The sequence below is a fragment of the Danio aesculapii genome, chromosome 2, assembly GCF_903798145.1.
Source record: "Danio aesculapii chromosome 2, fDanAes4.1, whole genome shotgun sequence".
NCBI classification, from domain to species: Eukaryota; Metazoa; Chordata; class Actinopteri; order Cypriniformes; family Danionidae; genus Danio; species Danio aesculapii.
Window position 1 is genome coordinate 21,696,605 of NC_079436.1, and position 22,560 is coordinate 21,719,164.

Genomic DNA, 22,560 nt, shown 5'->3' on the forward strand with positions numbered 1-22,560 from the left:
TAAGAAATGTGGATGAATGGCTAAAACACAAATACCCCTATTTAGTGAGATGACCTTCAAAAGTCTTTGGAAATATAAAGCAAAAACTATTTTTTAAAGCTGTCATTCAAACATTGCAAAAAGTAACAGTGGAATCAGTGGAAATCCTACAGTAGATGTTAATTTTCTGATATCGGCTCATATACAGCTTTACACTTTCGTGGTTAGGATGGTCTACAACAGTACAGCATTGGCAAAGGAAAGCGTCAAGTCTGGCCTTTCCACAAAAGGGCCTCTCCCAGGGGGAATCTGCCAGCTCTAATCCCAGCGGCCCAGCGTTATTGAACTGTGCTGCCATGTTTGACGCTCAGTGGTGAACCACAACCTACCTCCTCGCCAATGACAGACTTCACACCCAGCAGTCAGTGGTTTGAGGAGGCACGATGACTAGCCCTTCGCGAGCGACTGCGCCATGTGTCAAGATGGCACGTAATGACTAGGAACCACAGACGATTTGTACTGCCACAAAAAACCGCTCTGACAACACCAGAACTCGCTTTTCATTAAAAGCAGGAAGCTACAAAAATCTACTCAACAGCAGTTTGCCTGTTATTTACAAGGAAACAAAATTTCCAGCATCCAAATAGTCAATTATCGTACATTAACACCTCAGGACTTCCTCGGCAACAATAAAAGGCATCATTTTGACAACTCCGTGCACGAGCACCTCCTGTCCAAATCTCAAACTCCAACTCCTGCCAAGAGCGGCATGCTGGGTGCACACGAGACCTATGGATTTCACGAGCCACTTCATCGGAAAGTGCAATTATGAAAGATGTCTGTCGAGAGAGGCGGGGGGAAAAGGCTTGTTCCAGGCGTTAGGCTCATAATGGCTGGCTACTGGAGCGGACAGAGAGCCCCTGCCATGTCCTCTCGTCCTGTCGGAGTGCGTTATGTCAGCCGCTCCACAGGACTGATGGTGTTTATGATGGCTAGAGTAAACAGGCCTGTCGGAGCCACTCTTTCCCTGGCAACCGGGTCATGCAGTGCTACTGTACGACACATCTAGCACACGATTTTGGGTTCTTAAAAGATCAGAACTGTACTTGGCTTTAAGGTTTCAAACTGAAGTACAGTATTTCTCATATTCGGAGAGCCAATTCATATAATTTGAGAGATCAAACAGGCGTAAATGTGAAAAATTTATTGTGTTAAATATGTAAAAGTTTAATTGTCAGAAAAATGCTATCAGATATCCCCACAGAGCTACACAAACAAGGTTTTGGTTTCCTAGGCGAATATTGTGAGTCACTTTTATTAAAAGCATCATTACTACAGTTGGCAGCAATTTACAGTTCATCATACATGATGGTTTCCAAAAAAACAAAAAAAAAAAACTCACAAAAGAAAAAAAAAGAAAAGAAAAAAAAAAACAATTTACAACATTTATGTTTGTAAACTTCAAGGCTAGTTAGAATTGAGGTAATGCTGTTCAGCTTTGTGGCTAAAGTAACAAAAGTCCATTCAAATAGATAAAGGTACCTGATTTTATTCTTACACCAGTGCATTAACATGGATACAATGAGACAATTTGACTGCAGTAATTTATTTCATATCGCTTTTTCACACTTTCCGGTGTTAAGTCAAGAAGAGTAAAATTGAACATTCAAAAGCTGCCTTCGTTATTGCTGTCTCCACAGGTTGAGAGGTCTCCTCACCCGTTTGGATTGTCAGTGTGAGAGACTGGGAACAGTACGAGTGTAGACTATGATATGTGAGAACTTTGCTCGCTCCTCTCAGCAGAACAGTACAACGAAAACCACGATTCTTCCTCAGCAGCGGAGAGTCTTAATGCCGTTAAATTGTACACCACTGAATATTACGAGATGCTACTCATTGTTACAATATCAACAAGAGAGAGGGAGATAGAGAGGACAAAAAATAAAATAAAATAAAGAGCAGCATAGCACTATCGGAACGATTAATTCCTATAATATTCAGAAAATATCCATCTCATCTAGAAGGCACCCACACAGTGCCAAAGACTTCAAGAAAAAAACAAGACAAAAGAAACATGAAAAAAATAATAATAAAACACCCTTTTGACAGCCGCACAACTCTACGTCGGTTTGCATCATCCCTGGCTATGCTAATGGTTACAGAGACAGCTTATTTGCTTTCCTCTTAATGTTACCTGTCAACAAAAACCAAAGTGTTTTGGATAGTGTTGGCATGTAAACAACTGGACTAACGTCCTGTCAGAGTTCAGTCAGCATCTCCTCAGCCCTGGGGAAATGTTAGAAGGCCTGATTCAGTTTTATTTAGTCACTTTTGTCATCCTCATCAGCAGGGTCATCATCATCGTCATCGTCGTCGTCCTCGTCCTCATCATCCATTCCACCCTCCATGGAGTCCATTTCCTCTGCTGGCCCTGCCAGGTCATCATCCAGTACTGATGAATCAGCAGTCTTGTTCTGGCTCTCCTCTGAGTCACTGTCTTCAAGTGTGTTGTCAGCAGTTTCCACATCAGCCACTGAGGCATTTGGGTCCTGATTTGTGCGGGGCCCTTTGTCGGACTCCTTGTCCTCGCCAGGGGCTCCTAAGGCCCCGGACACAGCGCTCTGGAGGTCAGCGAGAGAAGCTTGAGGGAAGCCTGGGATGGCCAGGCCACCGAGGCTGGGAGGTAAAAACATTGATGGGTAGAAGAGACCTGGCGCCATGGTGGACAGCAGGAAAGGGTTGAAGGCCAGCGTCCCTGTAGACATGCCGGCGGCAGCAGCGGCGGCGGCTGCATTGAGCGCTGCAGCATCACCAGTAGCATCTGCAGACTCAGTTTCAGATGATTTCTCAGCTTGCTTTTCTTCCTTCTCATCTCCTTCCCCCTTTGTCTCCTCGTCTGTCTTCGGCTTGGGATTGTCCTCAGATTCTGCCTGTTCTGTGCTGGAAGCACCATTGGTGGCTGTCGCCGCTGCAGCCAGGTTTCCTCCAAATAGACTACCCAGACTGAACATGTTAGGGAGGCCACCCATTCCAGGAAGCATGAGAGGTAGCATCGCCGCTGCGTGTTTGGCGTCTGCGCCACCACCGAGAGCAGTAGGAAAGCCCATAAGGCCAGCTGCCAGCTGGAGGCTCTGGAGGTTCTGCAGACCCTGCAGACTGGTCAGGTCCATACTTCCAAACAGCCCGTTCATCAGCAGAGGATTAACACCGGACGTGGTGGCTGCTGCCGCCGCTGCTGCTGCCTGTGCTGCAGCTGTGGCTTTGGCGATCTCTGCTTTGGGTCTCCTGCCCCTGCGGCGGACACCCTCCTCTCGGACCACTGGCCCTGTCAGAAGACGGTCAAACATAGACTCTGGCAAAAAACCCTACAGACAAAAATGAAACAATTAAAGAAAGTATTAGTAGAGTTTGAAGGCTAATATATATACACATTTATTTCATTACCAATGCATTATGTAATTCAGATAAAAAGAAAAAAAAAACGACCCACCGACTGCTTCACAATATCGGTCCAGTCTGGGGCTATGGCATACTCTGGATTTTCAACTAGCCAGCGTGGTAAATCCTTCATTGGAGGGGCCATGGCTCCACCCATCTGTAGTCAAACATGTTATAAAAGTTAGAGTCAGTGTAAACAATATTAAAAGTGGGAAAAAACGGTGTTCCTTTCTAATTAAGACTTGCCTTTCTTCCATTCCTTATGTTAACAACAGGGACCCTCTCCTCCCCGGTCAGCGTGTTAATGTCGATCTTGTTGGGATTGCGGCATCTGTGCCTCTTTTGTTTAGGCTTGGCAAACTGTGAGAGGAGGATGTCCTCATTCTTCTGAAAGATAAGAGAACTCTGTTAGATAATTTGCATATGACACAGGACAATCCCACAACAGCCAACAGAAAAGGCTGGATGGCACAAAGAATTGCACTCACTGGTACATATCCAGGCATATCCATGGTGTATGTGGGGTGTTGTCTCAGCCATTCCCGCAGGTCCTTAGTGCTGGATCCATCTTCTCCTTGAAGACTTCCCTCATCCAGACCTTCACCAGAGGCCTTCTGTGCAGGAGACGGCATGGCTAAATGTGCACGTCCATCCACAAAAGCTTTGGTCCCATCAGAAAGCTCCTGTTGATTCAAAAACAAAGAGCAGGAAATGAGAAGTAATGTAATGAAAATGCCACAACACTAATATCACATTTGAACAGGATACGAACCGCACTGAGCTGTCCTCTCTTGTTCCCCATAAAGAGCAGTTCCAACCCCTCCACATTTTTCCTGCGACCTCTCTTTCTCCGGTTGGGGAGTTCAGTGTCAAGTAGAGAGCCGTTGGCCCTGGGTCTGGAGGAAGCACCCGGTTGTAGCAGCTCCATCTGTGCTTTCAGGGTTGCTGAGGAGGCCATGGCTCCAGGGAAGGCCGAGGAGGATGACGAGGAGGACACGCTGTGCAAAGCCTTGGTAAGATCTATGGCCTGAGCCTGGCCTTCTGCAGCATGAGACTCTCGCAGCTGAGCAACCATTTCCATCAGGTTCCTGCGCTTGGCAGCACGCTCGGCCTCGATCTCTATTTTCCTTCTCCTGCGTCTGCGCTGTCGGGGAACTGACAGACTCAAAGCATCATCCTGAAGAATGAAGGGATGTGTTTAACAAGGATAAATCTTGAACTCTGTGAAAAACTGATCATTATAATACAAAAAGTGATGCTCATGCACTCAGAGTATCAGGTCAAAGCACTTTAGATTAAGGGTGGGACTTGCCTTGTTGACCTGTGGTGACATGGTGAGGTCTTCACTTCCACTGTAGCTGGTCTGACCCACCAGTGAGAGATCACCCAGACTCCGCCTCTGCAGGGGGCTGTCCGTCGCCATGGAACTGTAGCCAGGCAACAGGCCTGGGAAGTCAAAGAACTGCCTCCTGTTGGAAGGCCACTTGCCCTTCATGACCGCTTCACAGATGTTGTCCATACGATTGATCATTACTCTGTCCTGAAGTACAAACACAGAAGAGTGTGAGCAGGCGTGTGCGCATGTATGCATGCATAATCAGCTAGAGGGTACACAGAGGGTAACTCGTTTTCTCCACTTCAGCTCCAGTTTAAGGTTTCAAGGATCTTAGTGCAATTTTGTCCTCTTAATCACAAAACATGTGGCAGCTATCAGTAACCCTTTCGCATGCATTATATTCCTTGGTTTCCTCAAAGCTCCAGCCTTGACTTGATTCATCTTTAAATCACTTTTGTGGCAAACCAATATTACTTTGATAAAGATGGGAAATGCAAGCACATGTTTACACAAAACATTCTTCTGAAAGACATTTAATTGACCACAAAGACGGGAAATTAATTGAAAATGGAAAAAAGAAAAAAGTCAAACCTTGGGCCAGAAAGAGAAGAGTGAGCGTTCACTGAACATCTGAGAGGCCGATGGCTCCACATCATCAACACTAAAGCAGTCTCTAGTCTCATTGGTCTCATCACGGGCAGTGCTCAAGGAGGCATTGCTCTCCTCATCGAAATTCTTCCTCTCAGACGAAGCTCCAACTGCAAATTAAAATGATCTTTTAACACAAAACTGAAACAAACTTGACCATCTAAAGCAGGAATCATCAAACTTGTTCCTGGAGGGCCGGTGTCCAGCAGATTTTAGCGCAAACCCTAATCAAACACACCTAAACAAGCTAATTAGGGTTTTACTAGGTATACTTAAAACAACCGGGCAGGTGTGTTGAGGCAAGTTGGAGCCAAACCCTGCAGATACACTAGCCCTCCGGAGATTGGTGACCCCTAATCTAAAGCATGGATCTCAAACTCGATTCCTGGAGGGCTGCAGCTCTGCACAGTTTTTCTCCAATCCTAATCTAACACAGCTGATCCAACTAATCAAGGTGTTCAAGACTACTAGAGACTATTAAGCATGTGTGAGTTGGAAGTAGTTGGAACTAAATTTTGCAAAGCTGCGGCCCTCCAGGAATTAAGTTTTAGACCACTGATCTAAAGGTTTATGAGGTGCTACCAAGAATCATGTGAAGAGTGTTGTTCATATTCCATCATATTCCCTTTTGAAATAACCACTCCCAGAATATATCCTATTTACTTTGGATTTCATGAAAATGGAGTAATTTAAAAAACAATCTTAGTAATGAGGTCTAATATTCACCTTCAGCTTGTGAAGATTTTTCTGATTTGTCATCCTCATCCATCTTTTCTTCCTCATCCTCTGAGGTTTTCTCAGTAGACAATTTATTCCCAGTGGGTAGCTCTTTCTCATCATGAGCGTTCTTGTCTTCAGAGGAAAGGAGTGTGTCTGTGGGCTCCTGATCCATTGGCTTCTTCTCAACCATACCATCCACAGGACAAGCCTGCTCCACATCGGTCTTAAACTCAGTTACATCCTTCTCCTCCACTTCCATCTTTTCCTCTTTGGGTTCTTGCTTAAGACCCAAATCATTTTCCTCCTCTTCATTCTTGACTTCCTTTTTAGGAGACAAGGCTTCAGATTTCTCTTCTTTAACATCTTCTATCGTCCCGTTCTCCACTTTGGGTAGCATCACATCTCCCTGCTCTTCCTTCACCTCTTCGTCTTTGGGGAGGGTCAGAGGAGTGAGAGGATCAGACACCATGACAGGCAGTTCCACACCTTTGCCCTGTGTGAATTTCCGATAGGCCTCCAAGAAGCTTAGCTCCGGGTCGTTAAGGATGTGGTAGTCGGTGCGGCTGACACCATGCTTTGCGGCTCCACGCAGGAGGTCTCGGTCATGACGTCCAGGCTCCCACCAGGCTGGGAGGTCAGGGCTGGGCTGGCACAGGCTTAACCTCTCCTCCAGAAGAGGATGCGGCAACACCTGCTCCCTGATCCGCCGCAGCAGCTCGATACGATAGAGTGTCCGTGAAGCCCGCTCCTCTGTAATAGGGTCAATGATGATGGTGGGGTCTGGCAGTTCTGTAAGCAGACAGATGAAGTCTAGTTACATAAAAAAATAACATAAAAATAAATACCATCTATCCATCCATCCATCCATCCATCCATAAGACTTTTATACAATAAAAAAAAAGAAACTTTAGACATCAATTTAGGCATTTCAATATTGTAACATACAGTATAAAGAATAGGTGTTCATTTTGAGATTACTGGTGTGCTGAATAATCTAAATATAAATAACTGCACAACAAATATGAAATTTCGACAGTGATTTTTTTTTAACATCAGCTAGAAACACTAATATAGTGTACATGCTACATTAGCTTTCTATAAATTATGAAAGGGAAATAGAGCTTTGGACAAGTAAAAAAGAAACAGAAAAGGGGTAGAAAAGTCTTAATTCTAAGACAAGTTCATGATGTATCAAGAGATATATACACATCTCAGATATTAAAACATTTACCCGTCTCTGATTTAAGTGGCATCCGGCACACCCGCTTGCACATGGCCACAAATGAACAGTAATATTTTTCCAAGCTCTCGTCAGTCTTCTTGTCTAGACGAGCAAAGGCACGGAACTGAGACCAGTCAAAGCACTGTCTGTGCACATCATAAACTACACCGAATGTGGATACCACACGGTAGAAATCGGCCTCTTCACGCCTTGTCCATCTGGAAAACAGACGTTGATAAATGTAGATGAAGTGATATCACCAAAAGGAATTTTTTTTTTCGGTAATAAAAAAAGAAAAAAAAGAAAGCTACCTCTGTCGTCGCTCTTTGAAATAAGCTGCACTATCAGCCAGCAGGGCGGCGTTGTCTGGAATGAAAGGTGATCCCTTAGGCATGAAGGCCCCACCATCAGCCATGAATGCCACTGCTCCATCAGGGACATAAGCTCCTCCTTCTGTTACCATGGCGAGGATGTCATCACGCGGGCGGCGCCGGCGCCTGTCAGGTTTAGCCATGGCTTCCTGTCTTAGTTGCTCACGTTTGTGAGTGCGCTGATAGGCCGTGATGAGACGCCGCAATCGAGCGGTCAGAGCAGAGGCTGGTGGCCAGTACAGATTGCCTGGCTTCCCGTTCTCACCAAGCTTAGGTGCTGAGTGTGGACAAACAGTAATGGTAAGCAGAGATTATTAAAATCTCAAATAAAACATCTGTGAACTGGGAAAATAAATACCTTCTCCTGTCTCACCATCCATCCCGTCATTATTATCATCCAAAGGAGAGTTTGTAAAATCCTGCAGACAGAGAAAATAATGTAATCTGATCTTTAACAAAAATGGATACACTCATGATAAATGCATTTCCAAACTTACATCCAAATCATCTTTGAAAGGCATTCGAAGTGGCTTGTACTCTGGGTCTTCTTCCTCTCTATAAAAGGCAAGAAAAAAAAACTTTGAGTGCAACAGAAAACAAAGAATAGCAGCAAAAGAAAAGTAGGGTGAAGGATAAAAGAAGGGAGATAGAAAGAGCAGGAGTCCCTCTTGCTGGGGCTGTGATTTTGGGCCAAACTTACCCCTCGACACCATCTGCCATCATGTCCGCTCCCCTCTGCTCAGCAGCGATGGCCTTGGCATCAGGCATGCCCACCCTCTCCAGGAAACACAGGGTGGGGTCAGCACGCATAGAGTTATACTTCTCATAGCCTAGCGGAAGAAAAGAGCAGTGGCGAACATAAAATATGCATAATTACAGGCTGAGCTGTGGAAGCTATTATTTCCCCTAGTGATGTGAAAGCAGAAAAAAGTATTACTGGTGTGTGAAATGGAAAAAGAAAATGGAAAAAAAAAAGATTAAAAGGTTTAAATGTGATGAAATTATGTAATGTGTTTAAAGAGTTCTAAAAATGGGCTAAAATACTGAATGCCAAATATAGCAGAAGCAGTCCTCAAAAAATACCAAAACATTTGAGGAATTAAAGAAAAGGTAAAATTATAATTTAAAAAAAAATAAAAAAGGTCATTGGAAAACACTATGTAGACAGATTTTGGAAACTTAGCTGACATTGTCAAAATTATGTTGACAGAATAAAATCCTTTCAAAAACTATTCGAAGATTAAATCAAATCAAAGACATTTTTTTTTGAAAAACAAAAGGCCGAGCCAGAGGAAAATGCCCGTTGAAACTGTCCAAGCAGAACAGATTTGAGCCTGCGGATCCCTACAGTGCACAACAGGGGAGGCGATTGGCAGGCTGGACCCACTTCAGCTGAGCCGCTGATCAGACGGGCTCGAGCACCCCCTCCCCCGCAAGAACATCACATTTCAATTAGGATTTATGCGGTGACACATTGTTCCTAACTGCTGCCGCGCCCCGAGCCAAACTGTAATCATGAGGGGGTTTATAGGCCATCACTCTTTCCTGTGCAGTCCAGGCCTGCCACCTTTCCTCCCCAGACCTCCCTACTGAATTGGGATTATGATTAAGAACAGGCTGCCTGTGTTATATACACGCTCCAGTGTGTGTATGCGTGCACGTGTATGGAGGCCAGCTGAGTTAACGAGGTAGCGCAGCGCACCGGGGGCGACCAGTGAGAGAGCTCTCTGTACACACATTCAGGAAAAAGACCAATCTGAGAGAAGCATAAAAGGCCCTCGCCAAGATTAATATTGGTAGCGAGATCAGCAGACATTATTAAATAAAGCGGCTATTACTATACTTAATGCAATTAAAAGTCGGCAGCTGAGAAACCCCTCTCAATCTCACTCTCTTTTTTTAATACTGCTTTGGCCCCGTTTTCCCCAAAAGATAAATTGGGACAGCTGCGCAGCTTTACAAAAGAAAACAATCACATCCCACACCGGGAATTTAGCAGGTTCTCCCAGAACACTTCTTAACACTGTGGGTCAATGTTAATAAAATGTGCTGAGAGGTGCCTGTTGCCTCTGATGGATAGGATCTCAACTCCCGCCGCCTCTCCATCTAGTCCCAGATCAGCCATTCAGAAAATATCACCAATCAATCTCTAGGCAATATTACAATAGGTCAACGTTAGCAATTACTGTCACCATGAAAGCACCAATGACAGCTGTGAAGAGGTGGAGCTCACCGTGCTTGAAGACGCCGATAAGGAGGGACTTGTCCGCATCAAGGTCCCACCAATCAGTGGGAACGTCAGCATGGAAGGGTTGTGGGATCCAGATATCCAACTCACTGTAAGCGAAAGACAAACAAACACAGGAAAGAGTGATTAAAACCAGGAGATGGCCACAGCGGCACATAATCTAATGAGCGCAGCATTAATGTCTATCTGCAGACATCTGGTAGGAAATGCAAGCATTAGCAAGCCACATCTCATTTAGGCCCATTTTTCTCATCTTGTTTATTCAGGGCCAACCTGATTACGGCCAGAGATCTGAGCCGCTCGCTTATCTCACCCTCTGCACTTGTGCGCACACGCGAGCCCTCGCAGTCATTAGAACTTCAGTCGAGTCCTTGAGAGCATCAATATGGCAAGCACGTTTGCACATTATAAATGCATGCACATCTGGGTGGGGGTGTTGTCAGAAAGGGGGAGGAGGAGGAGGAGAAAGTGATGGAGGGAGAGGAAAGATAACAGCAGGCAGGATTCAGTAGAAGGGAATGGAGGGAGATGCCAACCTTGAATCGGTTCCCTCCAGGATTCTGTCTGCCTGGTCTCCGATGACTTCTTGTCGCAGATAGTAGAGCATGCGGACCCGCAACAGCACTCTGTCAGAGATAGAGAGAGAGGATTAAAAAGGGCAGGAGAAAAACAACAGAAAAAGAACAAAGATAAGTTGGGGGTTAATGGAGTGACACACCGATTGAAAGGAAGGAAAAAAGGACAAAAGGAAGGAGAAAAGGCAGAAACAAAAGAGTGAGTGACTAAGTTTGGCCAGCTCCGAGCTGTGCCAGCAGCAGTAGCAGCGGCAGCAGCAGCTCTTTGGCATGTGCCATGGCTCATCCATCATGCTGCCAGGGCTGATTAGCCACGCTGTGCGGCAGCCTCCACGCCTGACAGATGGCTGCACATAATCACCTCTGTGTGTGCCGCCTTTCACCCGCTTCCAACAGGTCTGCCTGGCACCTGGCCTGGCACCGCGCCGCTGCGCTTGGGGAACCGCCCGTACCCACCCTCATCCCCCCACCTCCGTGCGCACACACACTTTCAGCACCTTCATCCTCTCATTTTCATTTCCTTCCTAATGCTGTTAGGGAAGTTGGGGAGGTGCTAACGGGACGCCTCCAAAGTACAGAGGCAGAAGTTTGCAGTGCGGCGAGCAGATGGTTGGCGGTCTAAGCACCTCACATTTATCGTCTCGTAACGTTTCCTCAGCTGTTGCTCTGTTCCCCTTCTCTGGATGCACATCAGAGCCAGCAGTGTAAACCTTGTTTTCCTTTCTCTCTTTCTCCCATCACCGCCTAGTGTTAGCCAGGACACAACAATACTGGCCTGGCAAGAGAAATTATTTATCAAATGAAACCAGAGAGTCTGTGAAAAACAAAAAGACGCACACAGACGGCACATGGGCCATAATGGACGTGTGGGGCGAGAGGCGAAATCCTCATGTGCGGCCTGATGAGCTGAACGATGAATTATTGAGCGATTTTAAAATCTTTAATTTCAGCAATGAAAAAGATTCCTCATGGCCTGTCATTCATTATTTCAGTCACTTGGCAGAAGCCTCTGCCAGAAAGATGGGACTCTTTCTTTTGCCAGATTCTCTACAGCTGGCCATTTTTTAACTGACATTCATTAGTCAAAGCTAAACTATGGAGGAGCCAAGCAGCTTAATGAAACATCTGCACCACAAGGTAATGTTGCTAACTCACTTTTGGACACGTTCAACAAAATTCATAAGTTTGCTTCAATTACTTTGTTCAAGTTAAAAAGCTCCTCAAGTATTTAAATGCACCTGCTTTCATGATATCAGGCTTGGAAGTCAAAGGTTGCTTTCCAAAACTATCAGAGTGAGATTTTAAAACAGGTCCAACACTTAAGTGTTAGCTCATCCAAAAAAAGTAATTGAAACGTTTATTAGTTTCGTTCCTTCTGTTGAAGAGATTTTGAAAAAAGCTGATTGCTGGTACATATTTACTTCCAAGTGAGAAATAAACTCAAATAGGTATGTAACAAATGAAAGAGCAGTAAATTGTGGCAGAATTTTCACTTTTGGGTGAACAATGCCTTTAAGGAATTTCCATTTCCATTGAAAATCCTTGCATAAGGACCTTTTAATTATAAAAATATTGATGAGAAGATTTCCATTCATATGGAACATTCTAATCAGTGATCTTTCACAGATCTTTATAGTTGTAAGTGCACTTTAGTCTCAAATAATACCTTCAATGGGTAGATTATATTTATTTTTCAAATAACCTTTATTAGGATAGGATAGTTGTGATTACAGACTGGAAAGCATTGGAGCAGAGAGAGGAAGGACCTCAAGTGGGGAATTGAACAACCACAAGGCTAATGCCATCAACCAATGGGTAGAAATTTAAAACACTAGCCAACTACATTTAATCCACAAATACTTTAAAAAGTAAAAATAAAACCTTAATAGCAGAGTTAAATGAAAAGCAAAGCATTTAATAGACTTTTCCAGCTAAAGTAGAACCATTTTAACACTGCAAACAGACTTAAACATTAGTTTCTTCAGTAAAGCTGCAACAGTTGAGTATTTAAGATATGTTACATACTTGTTGCAGTGGTGTTTCAAGTGTCTCTTGTAACTGTCCTCCTGAAGGAGTAAGTCAGGATTACAGTCAGCAAGCCAGTCTGCCTGTGGCATGCGTGTCTGAGCAACCGGCAGCTTCCCCTTCTTCCCTTTACGCCCACGAGGCACAGGAGCAGACAATCCTGAAGAGACAGAAATGGCATTGTTTAGCATGTAAAGAGCCAGATGCAAAAAAAGCTCAGAGGAAACAAGTGCAGTGTCCTACCAGAGTGGTTGGTCAGTGTGCGGCTCTGGCCATCCTCAGTAGGGGTTATGAGGTCCCAAATGAAGCCCTTGATGTTTTCGTCTCCACGGTAGTGGAGCAGGCAGTAGGCCAGAAGTGCACGGCAGATGGTCTCTACGTCTCGCTCCCTCAGCGGGCGCTTAAAGCGTCCATGGGAGAGGATGTCACCCCAGCGGCCCCAGCTACGCAAAACCGAAGAAGAGTTAGCCAGGGCAAATATAGCTAGATAAAAACATAGTTTCTTTTAAGCATTGAAGACATTTTGAACTGCAGCTCTTCAAAATCTTATTTATAAACTTATTTAGAATGTAATAATAATAGATCAGTTAAACGAATTCAAAATGCGAATTTGTCTGGGAAATAAACTAGCTCAATGGCAGAAATTTTTAAGCTTAGTATTGCTCTATGATTGTGCCAGTTCTCATAAAAGAGAGAAGGATGGGTGGCACCACTGCCTTGCTTGCATGGTGCATGACCATGGGGAGACCCAATGCCCTTGTTATTTGATGGAGTAGGCTACTCAAGCACTCTCTAAGCACATGCCTAAAGGGCGTTTTTTTTTTTTTTAGAAGAGAGGGGGAAGGTCTGCTCTGGTTTCACGGCCTTGCACTGCTTTTCCAAAAAAAGAAAAAAAAAAAAAAACACATCAGAAGAGACAAAGCCCTCAGACTTGATGGATCTAATTTGCCGTATAGCCCAGGGGTCTAGACGCGTCTGACTGAAAAGGAAAAAAAAAATACTGGTCAGACACGGTGCGTGCAGCCAGCCATGATTAGTGCTGAGTGCACTGAGGCCTGGCTCTTAATTAACTGTACGCGTTAGATAGCGCCATGTCTGCCACTGCCCCGGGACAAGCAAGCGTGACAAACTCGGCCACTGCACTGGTGGGCTGTGAGCTACCAGATATTCTCATTCCAAATGAAAAACAAGACAAGACAAGGGAAATTTGGATGCCGCTAAAACAAAGCAGGAAGCTGAATATCCTGTCTCATGGCACTGGGATGGACTTCCTGCTAAAGCCAGTTTCCATGACAAGCTACAATTGAGGCAAATGGAAATCTATTGATGAGGTACATGGAGTGGAAGTCGTCTTACAGAAAGAATTACTTGAGGACTCTACTTTGAACATGTACTTTCTATTGCTGGAAATTAGTTAGTTTTTTTTTCTCAGTGGGGTGCCATGCTATGCTGTGGGGTCACGTGTAGTTGGTGCACTCAAAGGTGCTTTTGAGCAAAATGCATCTGCTAAATGGCAACTAATTATAGGGATAGACCCTCGGGACTGCTCAAGAGCAAGATGGTAATATAGCACACAACTGTCATCCCTGTAGATTTTTGGGCTAGCACTGACAGCTAAAAGGAGCACATAGCAGATAAAAATCAACAAAACACTTTAATATTTCCATTTCCAGACTGCACTCACCCATATACCAGCAGGTTTTTTTCCACTCTGAAGCACTCACTGCGGGGGTACCCCTGGGTTCGGTCCTGAGGCCTCCTTGGTTTCTGAATGGGTTTATCCTCAGAGTCACTCTCAAGCTCTGAATACTCCATCAAGTCATCCTCTTTCATAGAACTGTAGTGACGAGTTTGCTTCCGGACCCGAGGAGTGTCAATCACCAGATTATTCTGACAAGTAACACAAGGGTTAGAACGTTCCCTCAAGAATTAAACAAGCAGAACAGAATTCTGCATGTTCAGCACCTTTAGCTCAATTGCATGGTAGCATTATGGTATAGATGACCACTAGACTGCAGAACGGAAGACCTCTGTTCAAGGGCACATGCAGAAAGTACTGTGATAAAGCACTTATTTAGACATAACATGACGCTTCCCTTCAAGCAGATATAAGCTGCTTAGCGCCTCCAATTCTCCAGAGTGCAAAGAACAGTGGTAATTACAGAAAATGCTTCCCGTGGCCAAGTTTAAACAATTTAGCCTTAGCTCAATTACGGCTACATTCCACGCACTGTTAGCCTGGGGAAATCAGCCTCATTAATTATGCCCAGATAGCATATTTATGAGGAGTGACACCACGGAGTGTGGTGGAAACTACCCAGATTTAGATTCACACCATCTTCAGTTATCAATTGTCAGAGAGAATTATGACTATGATACCTGTCAAAAGCTGCTAGTGCATGACCCTGGCATTAATGAAACAATGAATAATAGTCAGCCGTAAGTGCTCTGCACAATTACACAAGAGAGAAGTGCTATAGATTAGTGCCTCAATTCATGCAGCATCTCATGCGAGACACGGCACAAGAGAGCTCCTTTTTCTCTGTTAAGTCACAGCTTACCCTGCCATTGATCGCATCCAGGTCCAGCTCTGCTTTTTTCGCCCATTTCTGCCAGAAATCTGGGTCCTCCAGAGAAATGTCGGTTCTGTTCCCAGCGGACACAAAACTTGCCTGGTAAGGGGAAAAAAATAAATATAAATGGTTAGATCAGAGACACCTACCCTTTAGGTTGCACTATTTTAAGAGCAAGATTAAATGGATTGTTCACTTCTATACAGCCAATTATGCAATAACATTGATGGGTGGGTAAATTTTTGGGGTTAAAATCATCAATACTTCAGCCATGGAGGAAAAAAAAAAAAGATTTTAAATGCCATCACCTTAGCAAATGTTGAGCCTTTGCCTTCTGATTCAATTGTAATGGTCTGTGTGCGTCTCTGCAAAATCTGATCAATGTCTTCTTCACAGAACTTGGATCCCTCATCCTCCTCTTCCATTAGAGCTCCATATGCTCCTTTTCGCAGGAGATCCTCAATTTCCTTTTTAGAGAGCTGCTGAACCTAAAAAAGAGAGGAATGTATTTATTTCACAAAATACAGATCTCAATAAAATTAGACTTTTTCACCTTAGGTATTTTAAAGAGTGGGCAAATTCAGATGGTAAAAAGTAAAATAAGTCTCAGTGCACAGGAATTAGAGGTCTTTCCACTGACTGCCATCATGTGCAAAGTATGTTTGATTAATGAACCATCTGGAATACGGTTTCAGTGAAACACCACAAAATGGTGGCGCTGTGTGCAGTTCATACCCCATTGGCAGCATTCTCCCTCCCGCTCATGGACTGAAGCACAGCCTTGTCCAGTCCTAACTTCAAGCTGGCCTTGTCAAACATCTCTCTTTCGTAGGAGTTTCTGGTGATCAGGCGGTAAATCTTCACAGATTTGCTCTGTCCTATCCTGTGGCATCGAGCTTGTGCCTGAAGGCAACAGAACAAACCAGTCACATACACTCCCTTTGAGCACTCAAACACTATAAAGCACTAAGGTTGCAGAACGTGACGGAGTACTTCCAATTGAATCTAGCTAGTGCAGTCATAAGATAGCTTATGTGTGAAAGAAAAAAAAAAAAAAGACTTCCACTGAAAGTCCAGCACAGTCTTACTTCCATAGGCAGTAATGTGATCGTGAAACTAACATGCTTACCTGCAAGTCATTTTGAGGGTTCCAGTCAGAGTCAAATATAATACATGTATCAGCTGCAGTTAGGTTAATACCCAAGCCACCAGCCCTTGTGCACAGCAGGAATACAAAGCGGTCAGAGTCTGGTCGAGAGAAGCGGTCAATAGCTGCCTGGCGGAGATTTCCTCGAACTCTGCCATCTATACGCTCATATGGATACCTACAGTGAAGGAAATAGGGCATAGGTTAACTATAAATATCTATTTGCTAATTTCCTTTACAGTGATTGTCATGTCCAAGTCTTTCAAACACTGATTTGCAGTAATATAAAAGTTTCAAAAAATAAAAACAATAAAAAAACAACAACACTTGTTCTTATCAAGTATTTGTTAAACTACTGCTTATTATTAAAAGTATTTATCAAAAATAGTTGGCAGGGCTGTAAGTATCCTACCGTCTCTGGATGAGGTAATCCTCCAGGATGTCCAGACAGCGCACCATCTGGGAAAAGATGAGCACACGGTGACCCCCAGCCTTCAGTTTGGGGAGCAGCTTGTCGATCAGCACCAGTTTTCCTGCAGCCTGGATCATGGCCTGCAGATGGAACTCCGGTTGGTCTAAGGGATGAGTCTCCCTGAACTCCTCCATTATCTTCTCTTCAGCTCCTACAGACAGAGAAAAGACAGAACTTTTAGTCTGCAAATGCTGCTATACACAATCAGCTGTACTGAAGTATAAAACCTTAGCAAACAAAGCTAATTTTCTATACATTTTTTTACATTTATGTCACTTGCTCACCATTGATGAGGTAGGGGTGATTACAGCACTTTCTCAGCTCCATCATGGTGTTCAGCAGGTTAGGAACATTGGATCCTCCTCCACCTCCACCACCGCCACCTGCCCCACTCTTGGACAGGAAGGCAAAGTTCTTCTCCAAGATGGCACGGTAGTATTTCTTCTGCACATTGGTCAGTTCCACTTCAATGATAGTTTCCTCTTTTGGTGCAAGATTTTTCTCTACGTCCTCCTTCAGTCGGCGTAGCATCATAGGCTTCAAAATTCCCTGCAGCTTTTGCACCTGAAGCCATAGTGTTATCATTACATCCAGGTACACTTCACAGACTGATTGCAATGAAAAAAAAAAAAAAAAAAAAAAAAACAGCTAATATTCCATACCTGCTCTTCTGTCTTAAGATCTCCAAATTCCTGCATGAAGGTGGACTCTGAAGGAAACCTGTCTGGCTCCAGGAAATTGAGAAGACTGAAAAGCTCCTCTACTGTGTTTTGCAGTGGAGTCCCTGTCAGCAGGACTTTGTGTTCCTTCAGAACATAGAAGAGTTTCATTAAGTAACATGAAAAAAACTCAATTCATCAAACTTTTCTACCAGTTTAATTCCCATTTCCATCAGGTCCAGTAAATACATTTTGGAATATCAAATGCTGAATGATTCATGAATTTACAAATTTTAACTTATTTGTAAAACCCTGAAAAATATCATTTCAGATATTTCCAGGATTTTTCCAACACTGTGAGAACCTTGCATTCAGTAAATATTGAAGAAAGCTAGAGCTAGTTTATAGCAGATTATTTTCGTCAAAGGCACGAACCATGTCCATCATCTTTAGGCCCTCAAGCAGCTTGCAGTTCCTGTTCTTGAGCCTATGAGCCTCATCAATGATCACGCAGCGCCATGGCACGTTCCGTAGCTCAGGGCAGTCCGTCAGGATCATCTCAAATGTGGTGATGACGGCATGGAATTTGTAGGCTCCCTTTATTACACGACCCTGGAGGAAGAGAGAATTCTTATAATTTATAATGATGGACCATCGAAAACATCCTTATGAATATAGTCCAGCAGAAATATTGTGAAACATGATCTCCTACAACTGAAATGAGATAAAACAATCGATGCATATAAAGTGACAAAAGAATTATGTACCTGTGTGTCCCTATAGTACATCTCGTAAGCCTGAATGGTCTTTCGGCTGGCCTGGCTACCATGATAGACCACTACGTTTAGCTCTGTCCATGTCCTGAACTCCCTCTCCCAGTTGGGAATAGTGGAAAGAGGTGCAATCACCAGGAAAGGACCGTGGATTCCCTTCAGGTATATCTCATAGAGGAATGTGATGGATTGGATTGTTTTACCAAGTCCCATTTCATCAGCTAAAATGCAGTTTCGTCTGAGAAATACAACAACACAGTTCAAATTAAAAGCATCCCAACATTGAAATGGAATCAAAAAACATGGTTTAGCTCACATATGTGCAAGCAGTGCGGCTGGACAGCTGGGTAATTGCATACATACGTGTTGTACCAGTTGAAGAGCAGCCAGTTGACTCCCTCCAGCTGGTATTCCCTGAGCGCATTGGCGTTTTTATATTCTCTGGAACTCTCGGATTTCTGCCAGTCGCTGGTGGGAGGTCGCTCCTGTTTCAAATAAAACAATTCCCGTTAGTGGTTTCTGTGCAACCGCAAGAGCGTGGCCCTCTCCCCTCACTAGCTCAGCACTCCAAAGAGAAAATAAAGAGAAGGCTAGAAGAGTGCCAGCTCTTACCACGCGCTTCGGCTGAGGCTCACGCGCCATCACTCTCTCGAACTCCTCAATCTTCACTTGGTCTATGTCAGCTTTTAACTCCCACGTGCTGTCCTCATAAGGCAAGGAGCACCACTTCACCAGGTACAAAGTTACAAGCTGTAGGAACACACATAAACAACTATTATCCAAAAGATGGTTCTCCCAATTTTTCTAAATTTTCTGGGGGCGGTGTGACTGACATCTTCATAGCCGCAACATATCTAGTAAGAGCTTCAATCAAGGTAACCCATGTTGTTATGAGAGACAGATGGTTTGAGAACGATTGAAGTGGATTGATGATAGAGAGAAGTCATACCTCTCCATTTTCATCTGTGCTTTCAGACATATCCAGAACCCTGTCCACCTCCACATAATCTGGGTTGAAGGGCTCATCATCCATCTGTCAATAAGAGTGTGATTGATTGGTTAGATGGAGCACTGCAGAATGGCAATTACACTGGTGCTTGAGCCGCAACTACTACAAGCCTCTAAATGAGAATCTACCAGGTGGAATATTTTCCGAGCTTTTATGATGTGGGTGGCATATACCTCTCTGGGAAAACCCCACCTGGTTTTGATAGACTGAAAAGCCCTTTCAAATGTAGTGTGGAGTTGCACAGCACAAATGAAATTCTCGGAATACATTTCAGTGCAGCTGCTTGAATTACTTTAACTTGAAGTTAACTGAGCAGCATGTGCTGTGAGATTGCGTGTAAAAGAGATAAGGGCTTGAAGTGAGGCGTTTTATTGCCTTAGCATGGATGAGATTGTTCAAAACGACACCATAATACCAGCACAACACACCACTGCTGAGCATACATACTGCCACCATTATCAGTGAAAGCCATAAAATGGGAGTAGAAAGAACAGAATAATAAAAAAAGACAAAATGGTGGATGACAAGGAAAATGGAGGGCCAATTCTAACCTCAGTTAGGAAGGTACTAAGGGCCTGTTTGGCCTTGAACCTCTTGATCTTCTGCTGGATTCTCTTATCCTTCTCTAGCTCTTCAATGTCTGCCCAGCGACAATGCAAGTAAGAACTGAAAAAAACAAGACAATTAAATTTACTTTGCTGAACAAACTTAGAAAAGTACTATTAAATGAGTAGCATATCCCAGATAAACAAGACTAAGCATGTTTATGCAAGTTTAATCTATGCTATGAATTATAGCATGTCCATTTGACATGAGAAAACCCAATGACGCTTGGCTTAGTTTGCAAACTGACAAACAAAATCGTTTTCTATTTGCCATTTGTATGCTACACAGTCAGATTAGACAGGAGTGTTAGTTAATGCGATACTCACAAGCCCTTGAATTTGACGTAAAACTCTTCGACTTCGATCTCTTCTCCAGATGCCAACTGTAAAATTAGCAGGAACATTAATTAGTTGTTTGAAAAGGGTGTGTTTATACCATGTTTGGAGTCTTAAAATAACTAGTTTGCATAATTTTGATCCATCACAAGTGTAAACCATTTCCTGTGAAAAACAACTATGTTTTGTCATTGCTCTGAAATGTAATGCCCCAGGACAAAAGCAATGACAAGACAGACTGGGTGGGGATTATAAAAGGAAAAAAAAAAAAAAGAAAAAAAAAAAAAAGTAAGAGCAATCCTCCTCCTATTCTCTTTCTCCAGCTAGTAGTACGCTGTGTGGCTGAGTCATGAATCACTTCAGCTCTTCTACCACACACAGCCCCATTCACAGGGAGCTGACCCGGGGCCTGGCATCCTGCCAAAACCACAGCGCTACGGCAGACGCCAAACCTACCATTTCCTCGGGCGGGAGCCCATTTGCAGCTGTGCTACTAAGAGCCATGCACGGCGTATTATTTTTGGCCAGGCTTTGTTTTGTGGAGCGGTTTCAAAGGAGTAACATTGTACGCTACCACGGCCTGCAACTAAGGATCTGAGATTTATCACGCTGAGAGACAGTTTATTCTTACACGGCTTCATCTCAAGACCTTGCACCGGCTTTACTCTGAACCGGCCATGGCCTTTCCTGGATTAATACTACTACTGTCATGCTGAAGACAATATCAGCCCACTCAGGCATCTTCCTGGCAATCACAGGGTCTGGGGCAGGATTTGAGACAGCTGTTAGGTGTAATCTGCCTTGATCCAGCAGACAGCAGCGGTTTAAACTGGTGTGAGAGGCTTTCAGCAGCTCAGCTCACCTCTTTCTTTCCCATGCGCATCCCCATGATCTTCTCCACCACAGGACCTTCCGCATCCGGCAACTCCTACAGCACACAGGGGAATGAAGGACACAGAGTCAGTGTGAGAACATCCATCATGCATAACAAACAGCAGGTTACATCAGCAGTTTTCCAGCTCTACTGTGGGGACTGTTAATAAGCCATCAGCACAATTATAAACAATTTTACACACACACACAACCATAAGTCCTCGTGATATTGACCTGGTGCTCAGACGTAGTTGGAGACTTTGGTCCTGCAGAATCATCTCCATTGTCGTCGTCATCCGAAATTCTAAATTCAAGATCTTCAGTATATCGCTTCCTCTTCACCTGCCGACTAGATCGTCTCTTCTGTAGTCAAGAACACACACACACCCAAATTACACAATGGCAAAAATATAGAATTATATTCACTGAAATCTTACTAGGCAATCAATTTAGAGATAAATAAAAAAAGGCAATGACAACATTTTTGTACATTATGCACAACTAGATAAAGGACATTGGACTGCACAATATTGAAAAATAATTGTGATATAATTTTTACATGAAATGTGTTTCGTATAGAGGTGTGACAATTTATAGTAGTTATACTAATTGCTAGGAAAATAACCAAAATTACAGAAATGACAACATATTCTAAAAAGTATCATAATATCTGCAAGATTTTTAAGCCCAATCCCAATACTACCCCCCTTAGCCCTTTACCTTACCCCACACCCCGTTTTGCGTGTTCACGTGAAGGGGTACGGTAACATTAATGTTGTTTTCGTGTGTTTAGATAGGTGAATAAGGCCACGGTGTAAATGCACAGCCCAATTACAATCTTATTGTCACATTATATCCTTATGATAACACAGGGTATTTGCAGGAATCCTAAAAGGTCATTTCAAGGCTTTTTAAGACTTTTTAAAGATATTCTCAGAATATTTTAAGATCTCATCGCCACTTAAAGTTCTAATCAGTATCAAACTTAATAAACAGTTGTAGTTAAATAAATCAAATGGAGCACAACCATGCAACAGAACTCAGATAAGCTCGGAAGAAAAAGCTTGAAAGAATAAATTAGCAGGTTGTTTTTAGCGACAGGTTTCAGCCACCGTTTAAACTCAGAGTTCAAACTAACACTTTGGACAACGCTTGAACAAAATTTAAGACCTCTTAAAAATGCAATTAAGGGCCTTAATTTTCTCATAACTGATTTATCAACTTAATACTTTTTATAGACCCCACAGACACCCTGTAAAATGTTATCATTGTCTTCAGCGATTTCCTGAAGATAAATACCAAAAAATACGATAAATACGAAAAATAGAATTGGGATTGGGCCTTAGTCATATGGCCAATTTCCACTGAGTACTACGGTAAGGTATGGTTCGGTAGGCTTTTATGGACGTTTCCACTGTCAAAAGGCGCACCACTTTTTTGGCACCCTTTCGAAAGGGTACCAAAGATGAGAAAGAGTACCAAAAGGCGGAGCTATACACACAGCTGAACGCTATTGGTTTACAGAGATTCGTCATTTGCTAGTGCAACAAG

At 43.5% G+C, this 22,560-nt stretch overlaps 1 protein-coding gene across 1 annotated transcript in view; it reads right to left on the reverse strand.

The window, feature by feature from the left end:
* Nucleotides 1-1,259: 1,259 nt before the first annotated feature.
* chd7 (chromodomain helicase DNA binding protein 7) overlaps nt 1,260-22,560 on the reverse strand; it is a 46,780-nt gene continuing 25,479 nt past the window's right edge. Inside the window, exons 5-38 of the mRNA XM_056474688.1 lie at nt 21,244-21,372; nt 20,999-21,064; nt 20,128-20,183; nt 19,747-19,861; nt 19,136-19,219; nt 18,799-18,936; nt 18,550-18,671; nt 18,181-18,424; nt 17,849-18,025; nt 17,417-17,560; nt 17,039-17,318; nt 16,695-16,905; nt 16,265-16,460; nt 15,871-16,038; nt 15,444-15,623; nt 15,124-15,234; nt 14,247-14,452; nt 12,806-13,005; nt 12,563-12,722; nt 10,499-10,588; nt 9,948-10,051; nt 8,415-8,544; nt 8,212-8,269; nt 8,073-8,133; nt 7,655-7,991; nt 7,353-7,561; nt 6,128-6,910; nt 5,345-5,511; nt 4,730-4,957; nt 4,190-4,594; nt 3,906-4,100; nt 3,664-3,804; nt 3,470-3,574; nt 1,260-3,344 (exon numbers count right to left, since the gene is read on the reverse strand). Coding sequence (XP_056330663.1) covers nt 2,301-3,344; nt 3,470-3,574; nt 3,664-3,804; nt 3,906-4,100; nt 4,190-4,594; nt 4,730-4,957; nt 5,345-5,511; nt 6,128-6,910; nt 7,353-7,561; nt 7,655-7,991; nt 8,073-8,133; nt 8,212-8,269; nt 8,415-8,544; nt 9,948-10,051; nt 10,499-10,588; nt 12,563-12,722; nt 12,806-13,005; nt 14,247-14,452; nt 15,124-15,234; nt 15,444-15,623; nt 15,871-16,038; nt 16,265-16,460; nt 16,695-16,905; nt 17,039-17,318; nt 17,417-17,560; nt 17,849-18,025; nt 18,181-18,424; nt 18,550-18,671; nt 18,799-18,936; nt 19,136-19,219; nt 19,747-19,861; nt 20,128-20,183; nt 20,999-21,064; nt 21,244-21,372 — 7,044 coding nt within the window. The 3' untranslated portion in view covers nt 1,260-2,300. The remainder of the gene's footprint in view (nt 3,345-3,469; nt 3,575-3,663; nt 3,805-3,905; nt 4,101-4,189; nt 4,595-4,729; nt 4,958-5,344; nt 5,512-6,127; nt 6,911-7,352; nt 7,562-7,654; nt 7,992-8,072; nt 8,134-8,211; nt 8,270-8,414; nt 8,545-9,947; nt 10,052-10,498; nt 10,589-12,562; nt 12,723-12,805; nt 13,006-14,246; nt 14,453-15,123; nt 15,235-15,443; nt 15,624-15,870; nt 16,039-16,264; nt 16,461-16,694; nt 16,906-17,038; nt 17,319-17,416; nt 17,561-17,848; nt 18,026-18,180; nt 18,425-18,549; nt 18,672-18,798; nt 18,937-19,135; nt 19,220-19,746; nt 19,862-20,127; nt 20,184-20,998; nt 21,065-21,243; nt 21,373-22,560) is intronic.